This window comes from Ascidiella aspersa, chromosome 8 (genome assembly GCF_963924565.1).
Source record: "Ascidiella aspersa chromosome 8, kaAscAspe10.2, whole genome shotgun sequence".
In the NCBI taxonomy this organism is placed as follows: Eukaryota; Metazoa; Chordata; class Ascidiacea; order Phlebobranchia; family Ascidiidae; genus Ascidiella; species Ascidiella aspersa.
Window position 1 is genome coordinate 26,120,157 of NC_139454.1, and position 24,896 is coordinate 26,145,052.

The window sequence follows — 24,896 nt, forward strand, 5'->3', positions numbered from 1 at the left end:
TTATATAAGCTATGTTTTTTTACTTCTGATTATGTGCTAAAATAACTTGAAAAACATAATAATCAAAAGTATGATATTAGAATTTTTAATAAAAGCTTTGTCCTAACATTCATTATAAAATATTTTTTAGCATATGTTTAACTGCAACATAAACATCTAGCAGCCCTTTTTGCAATTGACTCTTGAAGTGTGATATGCATTAACGTTTAAATTACACTCAAAGTCATCGTTCTTCAAGTTTTGCTTTCTACTGCTTCATTCTGGAATTTAAACTTAAGGTTTAAAATTTGAACTTGAACTGTTGAAGTTGTATTTTGTGTACCATAATAACTGCACTCAGTACATCATATATTATTTGGGTAATATTGATAATTTATGATACACAGAAAATGTGGTTGGCCATAAATGTTTGTTATTTGTATTGTTAACACAATACTGTATATCTTCATTTAGAAGCTAAAGTGTTATTTTATTTTTGCTTTTTATTTTTTGTAGTTCTGGAAAGGGGGCCTCAACTTTATGAAAATGGAATGGTTAATGGGGTAAGAAAAGCATGCTTTTCCATAGTAATACAATAGCAATACTGCCAAATGATATTGTGGTGTTTAATCAAACAATTTGTTGATCTATAAACAACAATATGTTATTTGTAAAATGCTGTTTGTAAGTTTTGTTTGGTTAATGCTATTCGAACATGTAAACAACATGTATTTTAAATTTATATAAAGGATAACAATAAGTGTTCACATGCAATTGTTGTGTTTGGTATATAAAAGCAATACTACTTTTATTTATTTACATATTTTTAATATAAATTATTCATAATCTTTTGATATATATATATAAATGCATAAACTGTAAACAAAGTTGTTGAATCCACTAGAAACTAATTTACATTGACACAACTTGGTACAAGCGTTAAATAGAGAAAGTCTCACACAATTTCCAGTGAAATCAATGGATGGATCTGTGAAACAGGGAAAATCAATAAATCAATAGATGCATTGCAATTCCTTGTTTTCCTACTTGGCACATAATTGTGTCTGTTATGCCTCGAACCATACCAATGGATACAGTATAACAGGCATTTATATTTATGCATATTAATTGGTATAAAAATATTTATACAATACAAACAACTATGGCTTGTTTCATGCACCTTTGCTTTATTCAACAGTTTGCAATTTTATTGTCAAATTACATATATTCTAGTGTTCTAGGAATGGTTTTACACACACAGTGTGCGTTACATTTGCAGCCAAAGGCTTTCTGCAAATTGAGAAAATATTACATTGGCATAATCCAATGCCTGTAAAAGTGTTAAAGTGCTAGAATATCTTGTAGTGTTAATACCAGGCTCCATAAATTAATCAATACATAACAATTGGTTAAGCTTTATTACAAATATATAAGCAATGCATGCATGATCTATGGTTGTATTTTTAAGTAACCCAATGGGTTTTCAAGATTGTTGAAACGTCATTTAAAGTGTTTCATCACTCCTACGTAATAATATCACGTCATAAACATGAATCTAATATATGAAACGTATGCAATGTACGTAAGGTATATGTCTTATGTATTGTATTGTAAGTAATACAAGTAATGTCAATTATGTAATTTGAATTTAGCATTCCAATTTTATCGTTTTTTCGAACTGAATCTAAACCAGGAGACAGCTGACTCGATGAACCTTACGTTTTTTGTTTTTGTTTATGTTTTTTGACGTTCCAAATAAAATATTATCCTTATAAACACCCGCGCAATAAGTCTGGGAACGCTTTCCACGCATTTTTGCAACATTAGGCATCTACTTTAGCGTGAGATGTGTACGCTTTATTCGACGTTGTGAAAGCCCCGTCTCCGATACCTGACCAGCATGGCGCACCTTGTGTAAACATCGCTGCACCAAAACAATAAGCTCCACAGACCGAATAATAGAACCGTAAAAAGATGGCGGCCTTTTCACGTCGCCACGTTTCTTCCCAAGTCACGCTTGCTGCTTCTAAGCTGCAATTTGAATGCTGGTTTCTAGAACCGAGGCCAGTGCGGATTATTTGAGGCTCAGTTTTACCCGTCTTATTTCATGTTTTGTCGTTTGTATTATTTATGCAACACATCATTTTACGCGCAATTCGGTGACGGTTTTGTCACTTAAGCCTGTTGAAAAAAGTTAGATGTACTATTCGAGTACGGTTATTGTTGATCAGAAGACAACTTAGGAAGGGCTAGATCGTTGTACACATGTATATTTTATATGCATGTTTTATTTCATCTTAATTTAATAATCTAGTTTTTCAACATTGGTTTAAGATATTCTTTGGCTAGCGTTGACGGCTTCTCATGTAACCGTGTTTTTTTTACTTGAATTTTCCATCGTCGTACATCCGACTTTAAACAAACAATGTCCCATTTCCTACCACGACATTTTAATTTTTTCTTGGATTTATAGCGGAAAACTGAACGGTCAATATGGCGACTGTTATCTAGATATAGCTCTGTATTTGTATAGTAATCTCTGCACGCAGCGAAGCTTAACTGGCGCTTCTAAGGTTGGTCAATAGTGAATTGATAGCTGCCAAGTCACATTGAGAACTTTGTGAATTCTAAGCGAAATACGATTTGCTACGACTAAGGTTTAGGTCATTTTCAGTAAAAGGTTTGAAAGGTGTGTGTGTCTTTATCCGCATCTTTCTGTATGTGACGATAGATTGATTTAAATTATCGTGATACCTCTTCACACTTAGAAGCAATATATCGCACCTTAAACACTAGTTAAACTGATATTTAGGTGAATATTGAGTTGCAAAGACGTATATGACTTGATAGAACTACAGTACAGTTATCTTTGCTATCGTAATAGTGTTTATTTACCAGGAGTTGTATATTAATGTGGATTTTTCATAGACCAGGTATTTCTTAAAAAAAATTCAACCCGGACAATTTAGGTTTGCGTCTACAAGGTAGGGCGTAAAGTGTTCGGAGATGTCGTCGTAATTCCAGTAGACTTCAGAAACCAGCCATTTCAGGTCGTACTCACGTGCAAAAATCGCGTCTAAATATATTGAAGGATGCGGTAAAGTATTTTGTATTTATTTATCTATTTTCCTTAGAAAAAAAATATAAAATTTACACTAAGATTGCAAGTTGCTTTCACGGACCCCTTACAACTAGTCCACATACTTCCAGGGGGTACATGGGCCCCAGTTTAATACCCCCCTGACGTTTATGGTGTTTTCCACTGGAATCGCATTAGTTGTAATGTGAAGAAGCAAGTGGACCCAGCCCTTTGTGCTTAAAATTCCAACTTTAACATAAAGCGGGTTGTTGTTGAAAATGGACACAAGGTTGCGCGTTGCTCTTTTGTGCTTTAGTCTTATTGCTTTTGTTAGCGGCTTCGCGTGGCTTTAGGCTTCTGTAACTTAGCACCAATCAGCGTTGGTGGTTTGGCGCGAGAGAAAGGACCTCGAGTTGTTTGTTATCATTGGCGTTACGTGTTGCTCTCCACAGGTGCTGCTCACATGTGCTGACGAGTTTGTCTATTTAGCTGCTCTTCTATCTAGGGTTGAAGCTTCAGTTAGTTAATACAATTGCATTGCAGAATGGTTGCGTGGACAGTCAGTGTGTTATAGATATACCATCGTACAGGATTGATAGATAGATTTCAATTTATTTCGGGACAACGGTATAAACATGCAAAAATTGAAACAATGAGTACATGGGTGGGCAGTTATTTTTGAATAGCCTAAGCGTATTTCGGTGTTATACAATTCACCGTACAATGTGATTTATTTTTGACTGGGAGTCGGATAGGAAACAAAAAATGTTGTTGTTGGTCGGACCGTAACATTAAACTTAATTCAATTTTTGATTATTTTTCAAAAATGCTATTGCTGCATAGCATTGTCGTAAGTGCGATTGCCTTACACGTGTAACTTAAATTTAGGGTAAGCAAAACTTATTGCAAATTTTTGCTGAAAAAAATTTATTGGAAATGTGCCGCGGGCCGGATTAAATTGTTTGGCGATCCGTAGCTCCGCCATAATACCTACCATAATTTGAAGGGCGGCGTAGCTTGAGCGTATTTCGATTTGATGAAAAACCTCGATCACATAAACTTAATGAAATGCTGGAACACGTGGCAGCCGTGGTGAATTTTTAGACCCTTAAAACATGTACAACACTTTGGTTTTACTAACGCCTTTGCCTATAGACCGATTGTTTAATTGATTTGGTTTAGACTTTGCGTTTGTACGGTTTGAATATGTTTATCATTTTGACTGTTTGCCCTAGAAGTGAACACTTTTGTGAAAATCTCGCTTTAATTCTTTGTATTTGGAATTTTCTATTCCTTTGCACAAATCCAACTTGTCGTTATTTTGAGCCAACATTGCATTTAACGTTTTGTTGCGGGTTTTCAGACAATTTTACGAATTCAGACAAGAATGAAAAAGAACAAGAGGGAGCATAAGTTTTTAAGGTGAATACCAGTAATGTGTCGGCAAAGGCTTTATTTTATCAACTTCTTGTGCTTTTACTTTTACCTGATAGACAACGTTAGATTACAGCACGTTTTGAGTTCTACCTGACGTATAGCGAGAGTAGTTGGGCCTTGAACTGAACACACGCACCATCAGTCATTTCCACCTCTTGCTGCCGCTCATTCAATATACACCTGCTTCCTGTATATGCAGCACATCAACTAGCAACTATAGCAACCAGCAATGGCAAACTGAATGTATAAAATTTTAAGAGACATCTCGACCTTATACGTAAATGACTTTAAACGGGTGCCAATATTCTTTAGATTTTTCTGTCTCGGCCAAAGCCATTATTAAGTTCTAGTCATTCAAATGATAATAATATTCGCCACAAAATAAGGCATTGTCACTCTCTTATTCAAATAGAATCATAACTGACTTTTGACCAAGACAAGTATAAAGTAGATTTGCAGCGAGCAGCTTGCAACTAGCACCCTTAAGCAGTTCAGCTGCAAACTTTTTGCGGTTAGTTTGAGGCGGTGCTTTGTATATTGCTAAAGTTTAACATAAAACCTTCAACATTATCGATGCAATTCACAAATTAATTCTTTGATGTCCTCTATATTTATCAACTTTACGCCTACGACCTTTTGCAAACAATTAACCTTATTTTTGAAGTTTTCCACATTTTAATTTTTGACTTATAACATTTAACAATGGCATAATAATGTTTAGAGTCGCATTTGCTTGGTAAAACACATGATTGTTTGTGTAAGCAACTAGATTTGCAAAACTTATGTTGCGCAACTTGTTTGCAGCCAATAATTATAAGCAAAACATCAACATATCAACTCGTACAGTCACAAACAAACCATAGCTAAGTAATGCTGGGTAGGCGCTATACTTAATATACAGTCGACCAATACCAGTGTTAACTAAAAAAATTATGCCTGAATAAAACGCGTGGAGCAATATGGATGGAGGTTGTAGTTAGACGTATGGATATCAAAACCCATACAGAAGTAGGTTGCATTTTAAACGTTTCTAACAACATAGTCTGACCATGTTGAAACTGAATAAAGAGGTATTCGAAACGTTCAAAAACAGGATTGATTCGGCAAGCTGGTTATTGTAGCTATGCTGGAGTCGATATAATCGCATTATTGTCGTTAGGCTTCGATGCTTCAGTTAGACTCAAGTTAAACTAAACTTTGCACCGCTAGCCATTTTATATCCTTGAACGGCCGTGAAAGAACTTTTTAGAAAAAAACGCGCCCGCCCTATGCCCCTTTATAACGCCCAGTGATATGCTGTCAAAATATGTTTTAGGGTCTCGATGGAGCAGCGCCGAGACGTTCTATGTGTGTTTTGGGCAAATTTACTGCCGAGTTTTCCTTCCCTGGCTTTACGAAAAGAATCCGATCGAATAAAACGATTTTATATCTATTTGCTCAAGTCTACGTTTCCCATTAGAAATATAGTCTCCTGAGGTTAAACTTAGTTGCGGCAGGTTGAGTTATTGTACCTGCTTTGATATTAGCTCGAACAGGCTTCAAAGATAGTTATTAGTCCCTCTTTATATGTCTCAGCGTAAAACTGTGCTCACGCAAATATAATTTAACTTAAAACTCGAAAAATTGAAGTTCATATTGTTGGGTTAAAGTAATAATTATTTCAGGTCTTACTCATTTGGCTTCAGATTTGAGCAAAATTATGTCTATATGTTTGGGCAATTGTGAAGGTAATATTTATTTTATGCCACCTTTGTTGGCAGCAAAAAATGTGTGCTGAATTATGCCCAATGCCCATACTATAGTTTTATAAATACAAATGTATAAAATAGTTCGCTTATGTCTAGTCCAGCAGTTGACTCCTTTTTCACAATTGCAGTTATGAATTTCAATGGAAAGTGACGTTCGCCCCATTCTTTTAATTTAGGAGTTTTCAAACGGCATATTTGTATGCGGCCAAAAATGCGGCAAGCTTTATACAACCGCGTTACTTCCAACGAAACTTTAAATTAACAATCACTTGATGAATAACACTGGTTTGCAAAATAACAACAAAAAACTAATGGTTTCATGCTATTTACAAAACGGGACTTATTCTGATTAATTTGTGATGCTGATTTCAAAAATAACCTCCGTTTTTTCTATCACATTATTTTTTTACAAAACTGAATACAATATTTTGATGATAGAGAAGAAAGAGTTGAAGCAAAATGTACATTTTCGACAAGACTGATGCAGACTTGTGTAACAGTAGATATACTTGTAACGAGCCCGAGTCCTTGAGTTTGACTTGCTTTAATTGTTGTTAAAAGTTGCTAGTTATCTGCCCCAGTGGTCGCCAACCTTTTTTTTATTGATTATACCTAAATTATACACAAGTCTAGAGATCTGGGGCTATACACACGTGTACCAAAATGAGAAGGTTAAATTACCGCTTGGATTTAAAGTTACCAAAGAACACAACAATATTTGTTTTAACATTTTTCGTATACCTATTGCACTCCTTTAAACGGCAAGCCAATTGAAATCACTAAAACTGCAGGAATTGGTGAGTGATGGCGACCCCATAACATATTTAAGCGACCCCACATGGGTTCGCGACCCATAGGTTGGAGACCACTGCTCCACCCGGACTAAAAACTTGAGAAGTGCTAGATTACAGTTGTTTAACACGTAAGTGTGTGTATCTCTCACTAGCAGTGCATCGATAAAACATTTACAAAACCCTAAACTCGTGTGAAAAATCGCGACTGTGTTTGTGACGACATACTCTAACGCGCTAAACTTGGTCACGCATGATTGTTTCTTACCTTGTGTACCCTTGTCTGCTTAGGCCTACTTGCCTGCTTTGCCTACTGTACAAATTTGCTGAGACGTGATGTCGCTCTTAAATAGGGATGCTCCATAACAGTGCTTCTTAAACTTTTTTAGTTTTTTTCACCCCTAGCATATATCTCCAGATTTCATTCACCCTTGTCTCATGATATGATAAAACTGTCTCGTCTATATATAACAGCACAACATGACTTAGGTTGCAGGGTATTATCCATTTCTGACGGTTCACCCTCATTCACCCCTTTTGGTTGGTTCACCCCTGCAAAAATTGTATTCACCCTGGGGTGAACCATTCACCTGATTAAGAAGCACTGCTCTATAATATCGGTTCGGAGCCGATACTACCCGATGCCAAGTTGTAGTATCGGTACTTGTCCGATACAAGGTTGTGTCGGTGCTGATTAATATATACGAGTTTCAGCCATAGTTTACTCTTTTACGTTGAGTTGTCATTGATTATTCCCCAAAAGTTAGCGCACTGGTTCCAAAATCTACAAAAATGTACACAGAGCGTAACCAAGTCTGTAAATAAATAAAAATACCTTGAGTCCGTAAAATATAAAGAAATTACCTAATATACAGCCACGTTTATTTAGTTGTATACTTGCTACGCTTGCTTCCACACACCTGTTTTGGTTTGTGTTTAAGACTTAAATCCCGAAAACCACCATCCTACCCCAAATATGCCGCGCAATCCATATTTAAAAACCTCTGGTATGCAGCAAAATCTTGCCGGCAATTTAAAATCTCAACAAAGTTTCCTAAACCTCTTCTTACTTCACTCTCTCTATTGTTATTTTGCGATGGTATCCGGCTTCCTCTTTTTAATTACGCTGGGGTGCGTCAATCTTCCGCATAAAAACTCAACGTTAGAACGAGCTCCTCTGTATTACAGCCACAATCATGTTGGTTAGTGTTTTGGGATGGTCTTTTAGAGCTGTCCAAATATTGTGAGTGTATTTCTGGTTGTTTGTGGTTATTTTGTCAAGGGCTGTCCCAGTTTTTTACTGTCGATTGCCATATTACATATAAAGTTATTTAGTGCTGTTTTTATGACTAGACATGTGAGCTTGATATTGCCTAGCCCTAGAGGTTTATAGTAGAAAGTATAAGTCGAAATTACGCTAAGTATTTTGGCCGCCGCGAAAAAAGTTTGAGAAACTAGGTAAAACACAAAGACAATATCACTTAGTTTGCGTTGTCCAATATACTTTGGTTGTGATCCTTCGCGAAACGGGCAAGTCAGTGAATCGGGGGATTTTCAAACCTGCTTCTTGTCACCGAATGTTTGCAGCCGAATGAAGGTTAAGCTCACTTCAGCAAGCTGTCTTGGCCGCGCTTTGTAAACTATGTAATGAAAAACGTGGACGAAAGTTGTTTTTTACAAACAGCCTTGTAGATAAAACTTACTTTGTCCGTAGTTGTGTTTTTCAAAACATACAAATGGTTAAATTTGCAAGTATAGGAGGGTTTAATTAAAGTTAAAGGAACGAGAACTATTTTACTTTGCGCAGTGTTGTTCAGTTGTTGCATTCCCTGATGAAGGCTCCCTGTATATGTAGCTGAAGCTTGGGACAAAAAAAGGAACGGAAGAACTTATTTTTAGTAGAAAACTATTGGGCTTAAATATTCCCCGTCGTTGTGCGTTAAAATGATTTTGTGCAGTCGTTTTCAACTCCTATCAGTAGCCGACGTTCATTTTAAATGTCAGTCAGCATGATCTAAGGTTCTTATATAGAGGGTTGTTGGTTGGTATCCATGATTGGACAAAATGCAGCTCTGGTGTGCACTTATTTGAAGTTATTTGCAAACCTATTAGTATTTAAAACTAAAAGGCGAATGCTATTCCTATAAAGTTATATAGCTTATCACATATTGCGTAGCTTTATTATTGCAAAATAGTGAATGTAAAATGCAGTGTCCGATTTTAGAACTCAATGCCATATCCGCGCGGTCATTGCGCAACCTTATTTGTTTTAAATGGAGGGAATTTGCATTACGCTTTTTTTAAAAACAATTTAGGATATTATGTTTCTAGTGTTGATATTTGAATTAAATTGCACAGAAAAAGAAATCATTGATTTTTGTCCACTACATTTCTTACGGCTGCTGTTTTACTAAAACAAAATAAGCACATAAAAAAACTCTTTAAAATCGTTTTAACGATGCGAAACATTTGCCAGGTGCGAGTTTTTAGCTTGAAACATGTAAACTGTAAGTGACCTTCTGCGCTTCTCCCATGTTTACGTCGCTGAGAGCCAACCACGCAAGGGCGCCAGAGGGTGGCTGGCCCGATTCTGTGACGTCACGAAGCGCCTACGTGGGAATGACGTCATCGATGAACCTCAAGAACTTTCCCTTCAACTGCTGCTGGTTTGTGGATACGATTTTATTCGATTGTACTTTAGTTGGAAATTAGGAAATCCCTCCAGATATTCGGTTAGGAAGTTTATTTTGACGTAACAAAAAGTTTTGTTTTATCAAAATGTTTTCATTTCGCTAAACCGTAAATTTTTTTAAACAAAAAATTGGATATTTTAATAAAAATTTGTCGAACGTTTTTCATGCTAGTTCATAGACTAATGGGTCATTATCACGGAGAAATACATTTATCTTTCAAATTTTTTTAGAACATGGATTTGTTTTGGGATTTTATTCTGTCTTTAACTCGAAATGTCGAGTTTGTGCAATAAAGTAGAATTGATTGGGTGCTTGTTGCAAATTAGTTTAACTTCAGATCACTGTTTCTATTCATTTTGGATAAAAAAAAGAGTTGAAAATAAATGCTCTTTGTTTATTCCATCTCAACTTAGGAAGTTTGCTGGCATTTTTTTTCCCTTCTCAACGTGTAATGTTTTTTATTTGTCTAATGGTGGACTTAACAAAGAAAAAGTAAAGAAAGTAGGTAAGGGTTGTGGCTAAGAAAGTTGCCTTTTGAGCAAAGTCAGTAGTGGTGTGAGCCCAGTCCTCTGACAACCTGCCTCCACTTGGGAGCAGGTGCCGCATCGCAGCTACGAAGGTAAAAAAGCCCAATAACCTCTGTGTATGTTTGGTGGGCATTGACCGCTCGTATAGCCTCCCTACATTCCAGCACAGACTGCTTTGTGTTGATAGGTTACAGCGGGTTTATATAGCGTTTCTATTATCGGCCAAGTTGCCTTTTTCTCTCCATCTTTTTGTTTCTAACTATCCATGTTTATAGAAGCCTGACATTACACAATACAGGCAAACCAGGGTCTGTATTGGCATTTTAAAGGCGTTTTTAAAAGGTTTAACGGAAATTTTGAGCCAAATGCTTGAAAACGCAGTAGGACGTTAATAATTCACCAAGGTCGATTGAAGTGGCAGCATTTGCCCGAATGCTTTGAATAAAATTATTTTTTGAATATTTCGTTTGTTGAGGTATTCTTATGAATGCAAAATAGATTCGATTTATTCGATTTTTTGCAAACTCATTTCTATTTTATTGCTAAAAAATACTATTTTCTCATAAAAACCTGATCATTCCAATTCTATATTGGTGCCACATTTCTATCGTTCTGCAATCTGCTTTTAATAAGTTGCTGTTTACGATCACCAATCAAGGCGAAAAATTTTTGTATCTATTTGGTCTAGGAAATTCTTATTAAATGGATACCAGCAAACATCAATCAACTAATTATTTGAAATCAATTTTGTAACGGATTAAATGCCTTTATTAATTCGGTATCGGGAATCGGCTCCGACTCTGATATTATCTGACAAGTACCGATACTACCACCAGCAGCGATGTTAAGGTGAATAAAAAAAAGTTCAAGAAACACTAGTTACACGGCCACAGGGTGCCGCTGTTGAGTAACCATTATTTCCCTAATTTTTTGTGGCTCAACTAAAACCTTTGTACTGTTAAGGAATGGTTTATATTGTTTGAAACAATGTAATTGTTTAAATGTATCTTGATTTGAAATTGTTTTTATTTATGTTACACCGCGTATTTGTGAAAAACGTGTCCAAATACTACAGGAAAATCTACGCATAAAAAACGAATTATTATTTCAACCGGATAATAGAAATATCTGTCCGCACGTGGGCGCTATTGACACGCCATCTTTCCACTTTTGTTGTGAGATCTCGCAAATCTGTGATAAAAAGTGTTTTTCACCCTTTTAGTCAATTCTTGTTGTAAGTTTAGGCAACACAAATTTACAAACTTATTCAGAATGGAAAATTTCCATTTTTATGTTAAATTCTGTTTCCTTTAAAGAAATAATTCGTTTACAGATCATACACCAATCTCCTAAACTAGTCCATGTACCCCGAGTGGTCAACGAACCCTAGTTAAAAAAAACCTGACCTGGTCGGTGTTTACCAATTTAACAAGCACTCATACAAGTTTAGTTTTGTTAAAATCAACTTATATCACCACATACTGCATTTGTATTCCCAAATCACTAGTTGTCGATAAATTACAGCCTCCTTACACGAGAACTGGTTTACGACCGCTGGGGCTAACGTTACCCATGAATTACCCCTCTCTAACCCACCTTTTTACCCCCTCTGTAACCCATACTTTACCCCTGTTATTCACCCACACACTAGTAATAGAGCACGCGTGCCTAGACCCAACTTTACGCTTCACTGCACTTGCTGTCGCGTCCACTAACTACCACTTAACAAACTGAAAATAAACTTTAAGTTTTGGTGCGTGCGGGTCGCGCTGTCTAAAGGGCGTGAGTAAGTCTTAAAATAGCTCATAGGATCAAAATTGTTAAAGACCATTTCCCTTTTGGTTTAAATAAGGTATTTTTAGTTGTTTTGGGGGTTTATTGTTGGTAGGAATGATTGCCACATTTAAAGAATGAAAATGATCAATTGACCATAAAAAATGTGGTTTGAAATTGTTTTATCTTTCAGTTTTGGAAAAGAGACTTTTGGCAAAAAACTAACTATCTTAATATCATAATTTTTAAACACAAACTTATCAGATTTAAAACTTTATTTTACCTGAAAACGCAAGTGTAATGATCATGTGGTATAAACATTGTATCTCATCACATCACATTCCTTAAAAGAATTACAGTTAAAAAAAATATAAAATAAGTATTATCTGTGCGGATGGTTCTTTATCCAACGAAAGTTGAATAAATAAGATTTATTTCAACACTCCTATAATGTCACCTACTCCTTGTAAAGGCTTAAATATGTTTGTTAACATTCATTCTTTGTGTCAGCGCTATTCGGCATACTTTTAAAATTTTGACGTCACCCCTAGGGAATAGAAATCAATCGTAAAACTAGGGTAAACATTAGGTTCAACTCTTGCTGACATCTGTTAGATTAATTGATATTCGTTCCACTAAAGACTGGTCCCAAGACAAGAAAATTTCAGATGCAATATAACTGAATGGTTCATTCTAATTATATTCGAAGTAATTTTTGCTGATTCCTTATGCTTTGTTTACAAAAACTTCATTCAAGAGAATTTGGTCGCCTTAACTTAACTGTTTAACTTTTGCTATGTATTTAAGTCGCCGCGAAAAAAGACTAAAGAGATGCTGATTTAAATAGTTTAGTAAAAATTGCAAGTTATATTGTTCTACAATCCGCCTGAAGGCAATTCCAGTCGCTTGTTTTGCTTGGATGAAGCAATCTGTCGCTGGAATCTTATCTTTATATTTTCTCCCACTTTGCTTGTTTATTTATCCTGCTAACCTCGGTGGTAGGGCGAGACCTTCTCGGACACTTTTTAATGCGAGTTTAAAGACGTCCACATCTATTAAACAGTGCTTTGTGTAGCTATTTTGTATTGCAAGGTTGGCAGCTTTTTACTTAACATATTTCTATAGGCGCATTTGAACAGTAGATTGAATTACAATTCTGCATTTTTTTAAAGTCAAATTAAATGGAAGAGCTATAGAAAGACATTTTTTGCTGCCCTTGTTCTATTATAAAAGTAAAATGTAACCAGGGCTGTTAACTGTTGCTTTTCCCTATGTTGAAGCACCACTTAATTCCTGACAATAAGTAAACACGTTCTTCTAAACATAACTTAATCCAAATTCTTACCGGGTTTTGTCGGCCGTCGTTGGTTTGTCGTTTGAAAGTTCTTGTTTGGATTTAGCGAGTTTAGTTCTTTATTCATACAATTAGGACACGCTGATTATAATTGCTGAAAAATGTATGGAAGAAAAACTATCTCCTAATAATGTTTCCCAGCAATTTGGGAGTTTGTTTATTTTTTTGCCAAACAAAAAATCTTCAACCGACCCTAACCTAAGTTCTGATAACACGTTGTAGTTTTCCTTTCATGGAACTTGGCCACAAATGTCAATTGGAATCAATTCCATCAAAAACCGGTTGCTCTTTTCGGCCGAGGAGCCCTAATTCACTTGATTCTTTAGAATTTTTTTTACTAAGGAACCTCGATGATATACTGCGTGTTTCGCGTTTTTGATCCTGCATACGTCGCAGTCAAAATAACTTCCCACCCCTGGTTTAGACACTGAATATTGTTTTTGAGAATTTAGATACTTGAACTTTTGTGTTTGTAAGAGGGTAGCACGTAGCACTTTACCTTTGCTTCTCAAGAAGCAACTGTCTCTTTTTACGCTTAAATTTTAAGAGAACAAGAGATAAAAAAATAAGCGACCTCTTTAAGCGACAACGCAAGTTGGCGAACTTCAGTTGAATTTGTTGCAAAAAAACTCCAAACTTTCTTTCAGGCAAAATTAATTGCCTTAAGTCCAAGCCAAATCGTTTGTAAAAAAAATCCAAGTCGTTGAAAACTTCAAATTAAGGAACGTGGGACAATTATTGTTTGTTTGCGTCATAATAGATCGGCGATCTGTGGATGACACCTGCTTGACGTAATTATGTCATTTCTTAATCAAGTATTAATGATGCGTTACGTTTGTGACGAAACATTAGTCATTATATAATTTACGTATTTCAGTTGTAAGCGAACAAAAGTGAGTCACGCATGGGTGGAAGTTATAACTGTCTATTTTTTATGTCGTTACTCCTAAAATACATGTAAAAATATAACTAAACGGCACAAATTTTAATACTTATTATTTTTGTTGTACTATGTTTTTGCTTTCAAATTCAATCACTTATGCTGCACAACTCTAGATATTCGCGAATATTGTATATTGAGTTTAGGTTTAAGCAAGTTGTTCCCAACTAGAGTCAAAAGATAATGCAAATGATTTTTTGATTTAATTTTTTATTCTTTATTGCAAACTTTTTTATAAGCTTTATTTAAACAAATTTTTGTGCAAATCAAGAACAGATATGGCTGGTATTAAATGCTCCGATAAATTGAAGATCGAATGAAGATATGAGATCATTTGAATCAACGCGTGTTAAAAGGTTCCTGTAGATTGGAACGAAACGCTAGGAAACGTGCACACCCAACCTTCCATATGCTCACATTGTGCTTTGGATGCTCGGTTGCATTACGTAATGCTGGTGATGTCATCTAGGAATTGAAATTTGTCGAGCGACTAGAATCTGTTCGTTGTTATCAACCCAAGACTTTTAGGAAATTTAAGTAGCTTAAACATTTACATTAATGGCCAATTTTTATTCAGTTGAGTAATAAAATTTGATCGTTTTTTTCCATCACATGTGCTGATATGAATTTGCTTTTTACAACAAAGTGTGGTTTATATTATTGCATATTAAATCGTTACCATTTTAATCAAACAGTTTATACTCGTGATGTCATTGCGTACATTCGAGTAATATATGTCTTCCAAGCAAACCTTTATTTCATTCTCCCATCAGTAAGTTACTCATAGCCTCAAAAATTCTCCCCTATTCTTCATTTCATTCCGAGTCTTTGTCCGGCGAAATACGAATTGATTCAGTTTCTAATCCCCTCCGCACAGACACTGGCCATATATGGGCATCGTGGATTACGCGTGGTCACAATGTTGTGAGAAACGACCCTTAAGTTGTGTGAATGTCCAGGTGTTTCTTCTGTTAGCTCGGTGCCTTGTTTAGGGCCGGCAATTCAGTCTAACGTCTCTTCCTTTTGTAAACTCAAGCCTCTCATGTAAAACTTTATCCTTCTGTATATAAATGTCTGGTTCTGTGATGTCTGAGTGTGACTTTAGGTTTGGTTGTTACTACAATCGTCCATGTATGGTTTCCTTTTGTGATTACATAATCGTTCCTAGTTCTGCCACCAAATTCATTTATATATATTTTAGTTTTTCTTGAAAGTCTAATGTCGTATTTAAAGCTCCAGAAAATAATTTCAGTACAACTTTTATAGTTTTAGTTGATTACGCGTGATTTAAATTTCTTTAAAAATTTCTTGTTGCTCTATTTTAACTGTAAGTTGGTGCAAAATTTTTGGATAATTTTAGTTTCGTGACATTTAGTTTATTTATTTTTATTTAACGCACTGTTAGCGTAATTTAGGTTCAATGATTGAACAGCAGAAATGTTTTTGACGCCATAAAGCAAAGTAAATATTGTTGCTTTGCGCCAGCGACTTTTACAACGGCCCGGCTATTTTTAACCTCTCTAACTTCCTCAGTGAAAGTATTATGTTGCCACGCCCCCCTGACAACGCCCTCCTTCCTTTTGACCAATTATAACCAGGTAATGGCCAGCCTGTTACGCCGGTGCATTTCTAAACTTCTGTGCCTTTTGTGCGGATCCAACCGTCATCTTTTGTTTGGATGCCAACTATATCATGGCATAACTTTATCAACTTATTGGCATTTTTTTAGTAACTTTTTTTCGTTTTTTTTTTCGTTTTCGAATTTATTTATTGGACTGATTTGAATTTATCGGCATTTTTTTTTTAGGTTGTACGTTTTTTAATTCACTTCACTGGGCTAATATGAACTTTTAGGCATTTTTTACGACAATTGTTTTGTTTGCTGAGTATGTTTTTCACCAACAGAATCTGGCCCCTGACAGAACACATTATGTCTTTAGTAGAAGTTCTAAAAAAGTTCTAAACATATATATTGTATTTTATAAGTTATAAAACCCTGCTAATTTTTGTTTAAAGCAAAATTCTTTTACTTGGCTTATAAGACAACCCAATTAACAATTCTATATCGAATAGTACTGTATTTTTTCAGTTAAATTCTGTTTAAATTTTAATTCTGCACATAGTTTTTTAATTTGAAATTTTACAAACGCGGTTTTCAACTTATTCAAAATAAACTCTAAATACCTGCTTTAAAAACGGAAGCTTATTTGTCTTGATACAATTTTGCTTTAGATTCGAGCAAGAGTTTTGTCATGTTTTGTTGTCAGCAGAACTGTTCAGCTTTCCCCAACCGAAGCTTGATTTACGAGCGGCGACTGCAGCAGTTAATTGTGATTTGTGGGAAGTTTATGTTATTGCCAGCGACTCCCAAACAATACTGGAATGAGCTGCATGCAAAACAACATGCTGTTACACAAACTTAAACCACCAGCAGGCATGTCTGATACATTTTATTCCCATGCACGATATTTTACACAAATGGACTGTTGTGATACCAAATGCAGCATTACTATGGTCTAATAAGCTAAATTGATATTTTGGGGGTTAAAGTAGGATTTGCTTTGGCGTAAAGGAGTTTAGTTGTTGGTTGCCTTCAGTTTTAATCTACTATAATTTGGTAAATCATTTTTTAAAGGTGAAAATACCTGCGTTGGATTGCAAACCCTGTCAAATAATTTGACCCATGTTATTAGTCTTGCAAGTTTATACATTAAATAACTGGTAAAAAAGCTTTTTTGGCCATGACCTTGTTGTGGTTTTGCCTGTGACGGAACAATTTATCTGTTCAATGCAAAACATGACGCTTACAGAGTTTACAGACGGCATTTTATCCAAATTTCAAATCTAATAAAGATTCAAATTTGCTTTGCATCTTGCTCTTCCATTATATGTGGCTTTTATTGTGACGCAATAAGGCCGTCTATGACGCACGTGGGTCAGTGGTTTATCGATCATTGGACAGACAAGAAGCAGTTTGAAAACATTTAACATAGTTAGAAAACCAACGTCTTATAATGGAGCTAAAATGTGGAATGCGTAGGTAGGTTTGCCGATACGCTGTGCAAAATGCTGGGCTTAACCCCCTAACAGTATGAAGACTGTTTTCTTATTGATTTTTCAAATATCTTAAACGTTGTTTGAAATGACAAAAACACTGTTTTCTGTTCCTGATCATATTCCGAAACCTCGGTTCTTTGTGAAGATTTTTAACCACGCCGAAAAAAAAAGAAATTTAAATGGGAATTATTTAAAAATCGTCAATTTAACGCAAAGGCCGATGGATATTGTATTTTAAGATAATGGCTGGAGGTTGTAGTTAGACGTAGAAAAAATATCAAAACTCATACTTACAGATTTATTCATTTTTAACATCGTTTTCAACATTTACGTCAAGTGATTATTTTTTCATTTTTCTATATTTTTGCACTTGATTTTCACACTTATGTTGTCATGGATTATTGCCGAAACGTTTATGAACAACAAAATGTCGATATTTTTTAATAATTCAGTGAGCTGAAGTAAGGACATTGTCGGTTGCACGCAAATGTAGGGAAAACAAAAGTTTGTTTTTATTACCGTTTCGCCATTAATTTAACACCAGAAGTTATATCACGTACAGCAGCTGTTTGCTTAACCAAAACAATATAGAAATTACCCCAGTCGGGTGCCCACTGCGCCAACGACATGTTTGTGTTGTCTGATTTATGCGCTCATTACTTGTTTTAACGAATATTTGTCGGGCTTTAATTTTGTTGAACAGCCGCTGCAAAGTTTTGCGTTTGACGCATGATATTGTTTTTGAGCTGATTACAAATTAAAAAATCGAATAATTTGTCACGTTATTTTATTTTTATAAGCATATGGCAAATAAATAGATGAAATCGTGACACGTACTTATTATTCACCATTAACTACAGAGCGATAAATAGTGCATTAATGTGACATTTCTGCACATTTTATTAATCAAGGTATATAATGGCTAAAAATATAAAAATGAAAAGGGCGATGATATAATACTACGTATTCATAAGTTAATTGTGATAAAAAATAAATCATCTAATCGTAGAAAACCTTCTATAAAATAATAAAAAACAATTATAGAGTATGAATGCGGTTGTTGTGCATATTTTAGGCAATAGTATAATTATCAGCAAAAATATAGAACGTAATACTTATAACTAAGTAAAGAATTGTTCGAAAAATAGGCGACCTAGAACAATTAAAAAACAATTACGTGTCGAAAGATATTTATAATCGGTATTTTGTCATTAAGGCAATATTTAGCAAACATGACATTAAACAAAGAAATTGTTTCTATGTCCAACAGTGCTTCTCAGGCATATCACCTAGCAGGCTCATTTTGATTCTCTGAGATGGTTGAGTACCTCATATATTTGGAAAATAAGTAAATTATGAACTTACTGTACAACAATTAATCTTAAGATTCAAATCAATAGACAGATATGCTATACTGCTAAAATCAGGAACAAATTGAAAATCTGTTTGTACGTACGTGATCGGTTCTAGCACACAAAATCACTCTGAAGGCAGACCACGCCTTCATCCATGTTAGCTGTTTGTTGTTTGTCACAAGCTGCTTATTTGCGCTTACGTAATGCTTATGCAATGCATCCATTAGGTTGTGGGCAGGTGGAGTGTAGGTAGGTGGTAGAACGACAGTTCACATTATATGGCAGGCGTTATGGAAATTCTTTGTTTTATAAGTTTTCAACGAGTGTTTGAGCGTATGGTTGTTAAACCTTGTAGTGGATAAGAAGTAGCAGTTATTGCGTGAGGAAAAATAACACAGATCTATTCTACTTTCGAGTCAACGCATTACACTGAAACTCTTTGGTTTTGCTTAAAATGTCACAATTTTGATGTGTTAACTTCTATGTTTGTGTTATTTCGCAAAATTAAAGCCGTTTTCCTTTATTCAACTTGGCACTAGATTGAAAAAAAAAATAGTATTTTTTATAAGAGCTGTTTAGTTCCTCACATTTTGACGTTACATATGATTATGCAATACAACCTTGCTTTTGTAAATGGGCCTTATTCCCTGGTGTACCGACATTGTATTTCGCAAGCTCTTTGACTTATTTGTTGTGAGTTGTTTGTCTGTACTTGGTTCAAACTTGCAATTCATTAACTTCACTATACGAGCTCGCTGTTATATTGGAATAGTGCTGGTAGCTTTGGGAGAACAGCTCCGTTCATAAATTTGCCACGAGTGTCGTTTTATTTGTACAAGGTAATTTGGAGTTTGATGTATGGAGTTTTTCAGATGTAGTATAAATGGCAAGGCGAGATAACGCCAGTAACGTAAAAATAGTGTTTATAATAATGTTTTACGTTGATTTATTCTAAATTAAGTTGTATATGGAGCAGCACAATGTTATTGAGAGAAAACAATGTTATTAAGAGAAACATTGTGCTATTTTAAAGTAGGTCTCGGTCTCACATTTGCTCTCTGGCAAAATTGACCAAGGTCGTCCGATAGTATCGGATCGTAGCCGATTCTAGATAACAAATTATAGCATTTGTATTTTTCGATAGCTACTATGCGGTAGCATTTCGGTTCCACACTCATATCGTGAACAGCAAACCAATAGATTCATTACCGAAGAGAGATCATATCTCCATATCTTGGTTTACATGACATTTGGATTTCTAGTTTTAACTTAATCAGCTTGAAGAAAAAATCAAACATAAAAACTCAATTTTTTTAAATTGACCGGACGTTGTAATTTTTGTTATGATATCAACAGAAAGAAAAAACTATGTAATGGGGTAATGCATCAGAAATGGGATATCGGCAGCAGATAGTTGGAAATATCGTGTATCCCCGCATTGATTGAGTCGAGCGTTTTAGTGAGTCCTCGTTTCTATGCAGGGCACGTTTTAAATGCCTTTATTTACTGCCTTCTAATCGCCGATACAACTGCGGTCGTAATTGGTCTACATCTGTCCCTGCTTGCTTTTCCTTGTGCTATAACACGAATGTCGGCTGGAGGTTCAAATCGTGGTAATTTATGAAGGTCGTGCTTTTAACTGGCGACCAACGGGTAGATCCAGCCAAGCGTTTTCATTAACAATAAAAAGCACTTAAATATTCTTTAAACATATTTTTTCGGCTTTCTGGAATGTTTTATATACACTGCAAAATATTTTGAAATTTTAATGACATAATGATTTTTTTTGCAGCTTAGCTGCAGTGTTCAACTTTATTATTTAGGAAATACGGAGATAAAAAAGTGTATTTAGCGTCCAAATAAAGCACAACTAATAGACATTTATTAACTTTATTGCAACCATTTAAAAAGTGGTTTGCTAAATTGTACAGGTGTTCATGGAATTAGCAAGGCTTGCAGCGCCTACCCCTGCTTGTATAGACCAGGGGCTGTCTGTCTGTTGCATATTTTGCTTTTTTCGTGTCGTGGTGTTGTGTCTGCATGGCTCGGCTGCATCGTACAGTTGCCTGCAGCTGAGATGGTGATGGCAGCTGATAACATGCTTGCATTACAATATGTGTTGAGCTTTAAGGATAGTTTTTAAAAGCAGATGTTAAACTTTTATCTGAAAATATACAAGATTTAGAAACGGTATTAATTTATTTTCCTTGTTGTGATGAATAATATTTACCTACACGGTAAACGTGAGTTCAGATATTTTAATATACTCAGTTGGCTGTTTAAATGTAATCAAATTTCTTTCCCAATTGAATTGCACAGTTGTAGAACAAATCTATAAAGTATTAATTTCAAAAAGGTGGTATTTCATTTATATATGTTGATTGTTTACGCTAAACTAAGTTTGTTTAAAATGTAGGCCCACTTTTAAAATATTTGTATACTTAACTTTACTAAGTAATCGAAAACGACGTACGTGAATGGTTATTATGAACAACGGTGTTCGATTCCATTGTCAGGTTTCGAATAGGATGACAATGCTTATTGTGTTAGCATTCGTTGAGCTGTTGCTATTTGTAAGTGATGTGGTTACGGCTTTGTGCAAACAGTTGCTCTGCTTGCTTTGCTCAGGCTTTCCATCATTGTGTAACGAACGCCTCTCGTAAAACTGTCGTTAACCATGGGCTACAAATAACAAAGCCTAAAAGTCCCCTAGCGTTATTGACTTTTCCAAGCAGTAGTTCGCAAACTTTAACCGCCTTCCACCCATTGCCTTAACAAGAATTTAAATATTTTATTATTTGTGGTTAACTTTAAAATTACCACCTTACCTTTCCCAAATCGACGTATATATGTGTTTTTTCACCACCATACCTCTAGGTTTTAAACGTGAGAATGTTTTTTTCTACCGTACCTCCACGGTTTAGACTAGCATGTTAATACAACAAATCCCCAAGTTGCGCTTGTTTATGAGCTTTTCCTCAAAATGAATTCTCAACACAAGTAACTCTGCTAAACGCATAGCTTTTTTGAGTATTTTATTCAGCATTCTTTAAAATGGACACCCTGTAATAAATGATTTTTAAGCATTTTCCTATTTGTTGTTGCCAGATCTTTTTGAATCTGCAGTAAAAAAAGAAAAACAAGCGTAGCTTAGATTTTCCTGTTTGAGTTTAAAACTGCGTTGCCGACTTTCGCATAAAACGCCTTAATTCGAAGCCCCGCTTATTTTATTGTATAATTACAATCGTCCGCTGTGTTTTGTCATTCAAATGTTTGCAAACAATGGTGATTGTCGACCTTGCCTTTGTCTCCCCTACATCAATGGACGTCGCGCGTTTGTTGCAGGAAAAGGTGCTTAAGCGCGACAAACTTCCTTCCCCCACATTTCCACACCCCCACCCTGTGTGACGTCACAGCACGTGCTCGATGATTGACAGGCGATAATTGGTGGGCGGGTGATAGGATGACGTCACTTCTTCCCAAAACATCGTGTTTAGCTTCGAATCTAGCTCTGGTTTCAATCTAATCTGAGGTAGCATGACTTAAAATTGCTTAAATTGTTTTTGAGCTCTCCCTTTTTAAATATATCTAGTTGCAAGGAGGCGATTGGGCAGTTAAGTTAGATTCCACATTTTCTATGACAAAACAAGCTCATTTTTTATGGTTTGCATTGACTTTTTGCTATTTTTTTTTTTTATTATGCAAAAATTAATTTATTTTTTATTTTGTAAATAAACACGGCGACCCCCCGAAAAAAAAACCTTTTGGGAGGGGGTTATCACCAAGGTTTGGAAGCACTGTTGTATTGTGTATTGTTGACATTAGTTTTAAAAATTGCTCACAGATCGCATTACAACAGTTGGGCATTTCTAATGTTATCGAATGTTCAATATCGATTGTAGTGATGTTGCAAGTTCAGCCTTGGTAAGGCTTTAGGCGTAATCATTCTTAAGAACAACGTTTGCACAAAACTTAACAAAAATCTGTTGAAGGGAACATAAGGTGTGTTGCAATAAAAATCGCCGAGTAAGTTAGTTGTAGCTTTTCTGCTTAAACTTACACCATCAGTTTTACCATATGTTCCCGTCGCTGCTGATGTTGTGCTTTTAAATGTCACTTTTAAAAGCCGCCAGCATAAACACTGCGCTCTGTTCTAATTCAATTGCGCATTGATTTGTCCTTTAAACCCGCTTTTACACAATAGCTTGGTTCAATGGTAGGATGTGGACTGGCGCGGGACGCGATACCATCAATGCACCGCAATTTATCCTGCGGTGCAGCACCGGATATTGCGAGAAGTTCGACAAAGTGTTGACAGACTCTGGTCCTTTGTGAGTTGAATGCGGTGGCGACAGTTAAAGTTGTCAGCACTTTTGCAGATGATGAGATAAGTTGATGAGGCGTTTGTATTGCGGCCATAGGCAAGTTGCAGTAAATTGAACTTCGCTTAACAAGAGCCTAAATGGTATTTCTGTTTTGCTTTTTGTTCTCCAAAAATATCAGCAAAACCTTGTTGAACGTTCTGTGAAATCTTATTGCATTATTTAGGATTTCTTTTCTTTTTTGTTGTAAGTATTTCAACAATTGGGTTTCAAATCTGTTTTTTGTTTTTGTTTTGCAAATAGCAAGAGTTTTATGTGTTTTTTTAATTTAATTCGCTTGGTATAGCGTTTAAAAGCAGTTTTAAGTAGTAATGCGGTCTTAAAAGCAAATATCACTGAAAAAATATCACCTCAATATTTTCCCATAGCTTTATCTTTATTGTACTGCTTTGTATAAAACATGGCGGTATTACAGACGAAAGACTTATAAGTAGATATAAAACAAGCAGAAAATAGTAATTGTTGTTTTCCAATGCAAACTTTTTCCAACATGTCTGCGCCCATTTTTAGTTAATACAGGGTTGGGTTTAAATTTTCGGCTGCTGGCATTCGATGCCAATCATGTTAAATGCCGCAAAAATAAATATCGCACTTCGTTGCTATAACGGGGTGGCCACAAAGTCTTTATAAATATTTAAATGTCTTTGATTTTTTACATTAAAGTTGTCTGGCAACCCTGAAATAAAACCCACGCGACAGAATGTTTCTCGTTGTATGCTTTGAAAGCCAGTTGTTGACGTAATATCAAGTTTCTGGAAATAGTTAAGGCATTTGCTAAAATGGCAAAACTTTACCTTATATAGATCATCGCTTTTTAATTGTCTTCTGCGACCCCAAAAGTTTAGAAAAGTCCACCAGTTTAGAAAGCCTTAGATATAACTTTGTTGAAACGAGTCTAAACTACCTTCGTAGTTCGTCTATGCTTTGACTAATGGTGCGTCAGAACACTTGCACCCCCAACTATGCGTCATGTCACCCCCGTCTGCGGCCATTCACGTCCGGTCATCCGTTATAACGCTCCTTTAAATGACAGATCCCATGCGCGGAAAATAACCAGCTATTTCCATCGCCGCTTTATTTTTTTTTTAATTAAGAAGCTAACCTGTTTTTTTCGTGTCGATCGCGTTGTTTTGTGACGTCGACAATGTGATCGTTTTCCACGTCGTCTGCGAACATTATTCCGGGGATTTTTCTAGAAGTGTCACTAAAAACTATCGTTTTTTTATAGTGCGTCTCGACACCCTGGTGCGTCGTTTAAACTTTCCAAGGGCGTCGAAAAGTTTCTAACCTTAATTGCCATCTAAATATTATTATCCCCTAAATGTGCGATGACTTTTTATACAAATTAAAAAATAAATAAAATAAAATAAGTTATTTTCATTCGCTTGGTGAGTCGCACAATGATTACGTTTGAAATCTAAGTAATTGCGGCAATAAAAGCTTCCAAATATTAGTTTCTTCCGACTATGCGTTCGAGATCATATTTACGAAAAACTACAACAATTGATTTTGATATTTTAATATAATAATTAAAAACAATTAGATTCCGACCGATCCGTGAGTCGCAAGTCCTGCAAGCTGTTTAAGGCGCCGCAAAACAAATGTTCAAGACCACTGACTGAAAGCATTAAACATCACAGATGTCTCAGGTTGTTTTAAGATGTTTTGTTTCACAGCTTAATCACAAAGCCTTTGCAAACCGAATCGAGTTGTTTAGTCGAGCAAGTGGAACAAGGGGTGAGTCAGTCCCACGCACAGGGTTCGACTTGGTTGGTTTGTGG

At 35.6% G+C, this 24,896-nt stretch overlaps 1 protein-coding gene across 3 annotated transcripts in view; it reads left to right on the plus strand.

Moving 5' to 3' along the window:
* Positions 1-2: 2 nt before the first annotated feature.
* Positions 3-24,896, plus strand: part of LOC146137095 (MOB kinase activator 2-like) — a 51,666-nt gene continuing 26,772 nt past the window's right edge. The window contains exons 1-2 of one of the 3 annotated variants that reach the window (XM_083396017.1): positions 3-278; positions 496-542. In XM_083396017.1, coding sequence (XP_083252143.1) covers positions 520-542 — 23 coding nt within the window. In that variant the 5' untranslated portion in view covers positions 3-278; positions 496-519. Of the gene's footprint in view, positions 279-495; positions 543-9,515; positions 9,701-24,896 lie in introns of those variants that run through there. The other 2 variants (XM_083396018.1, XM_083396013.1) reach the window with 2 other exon arrangements.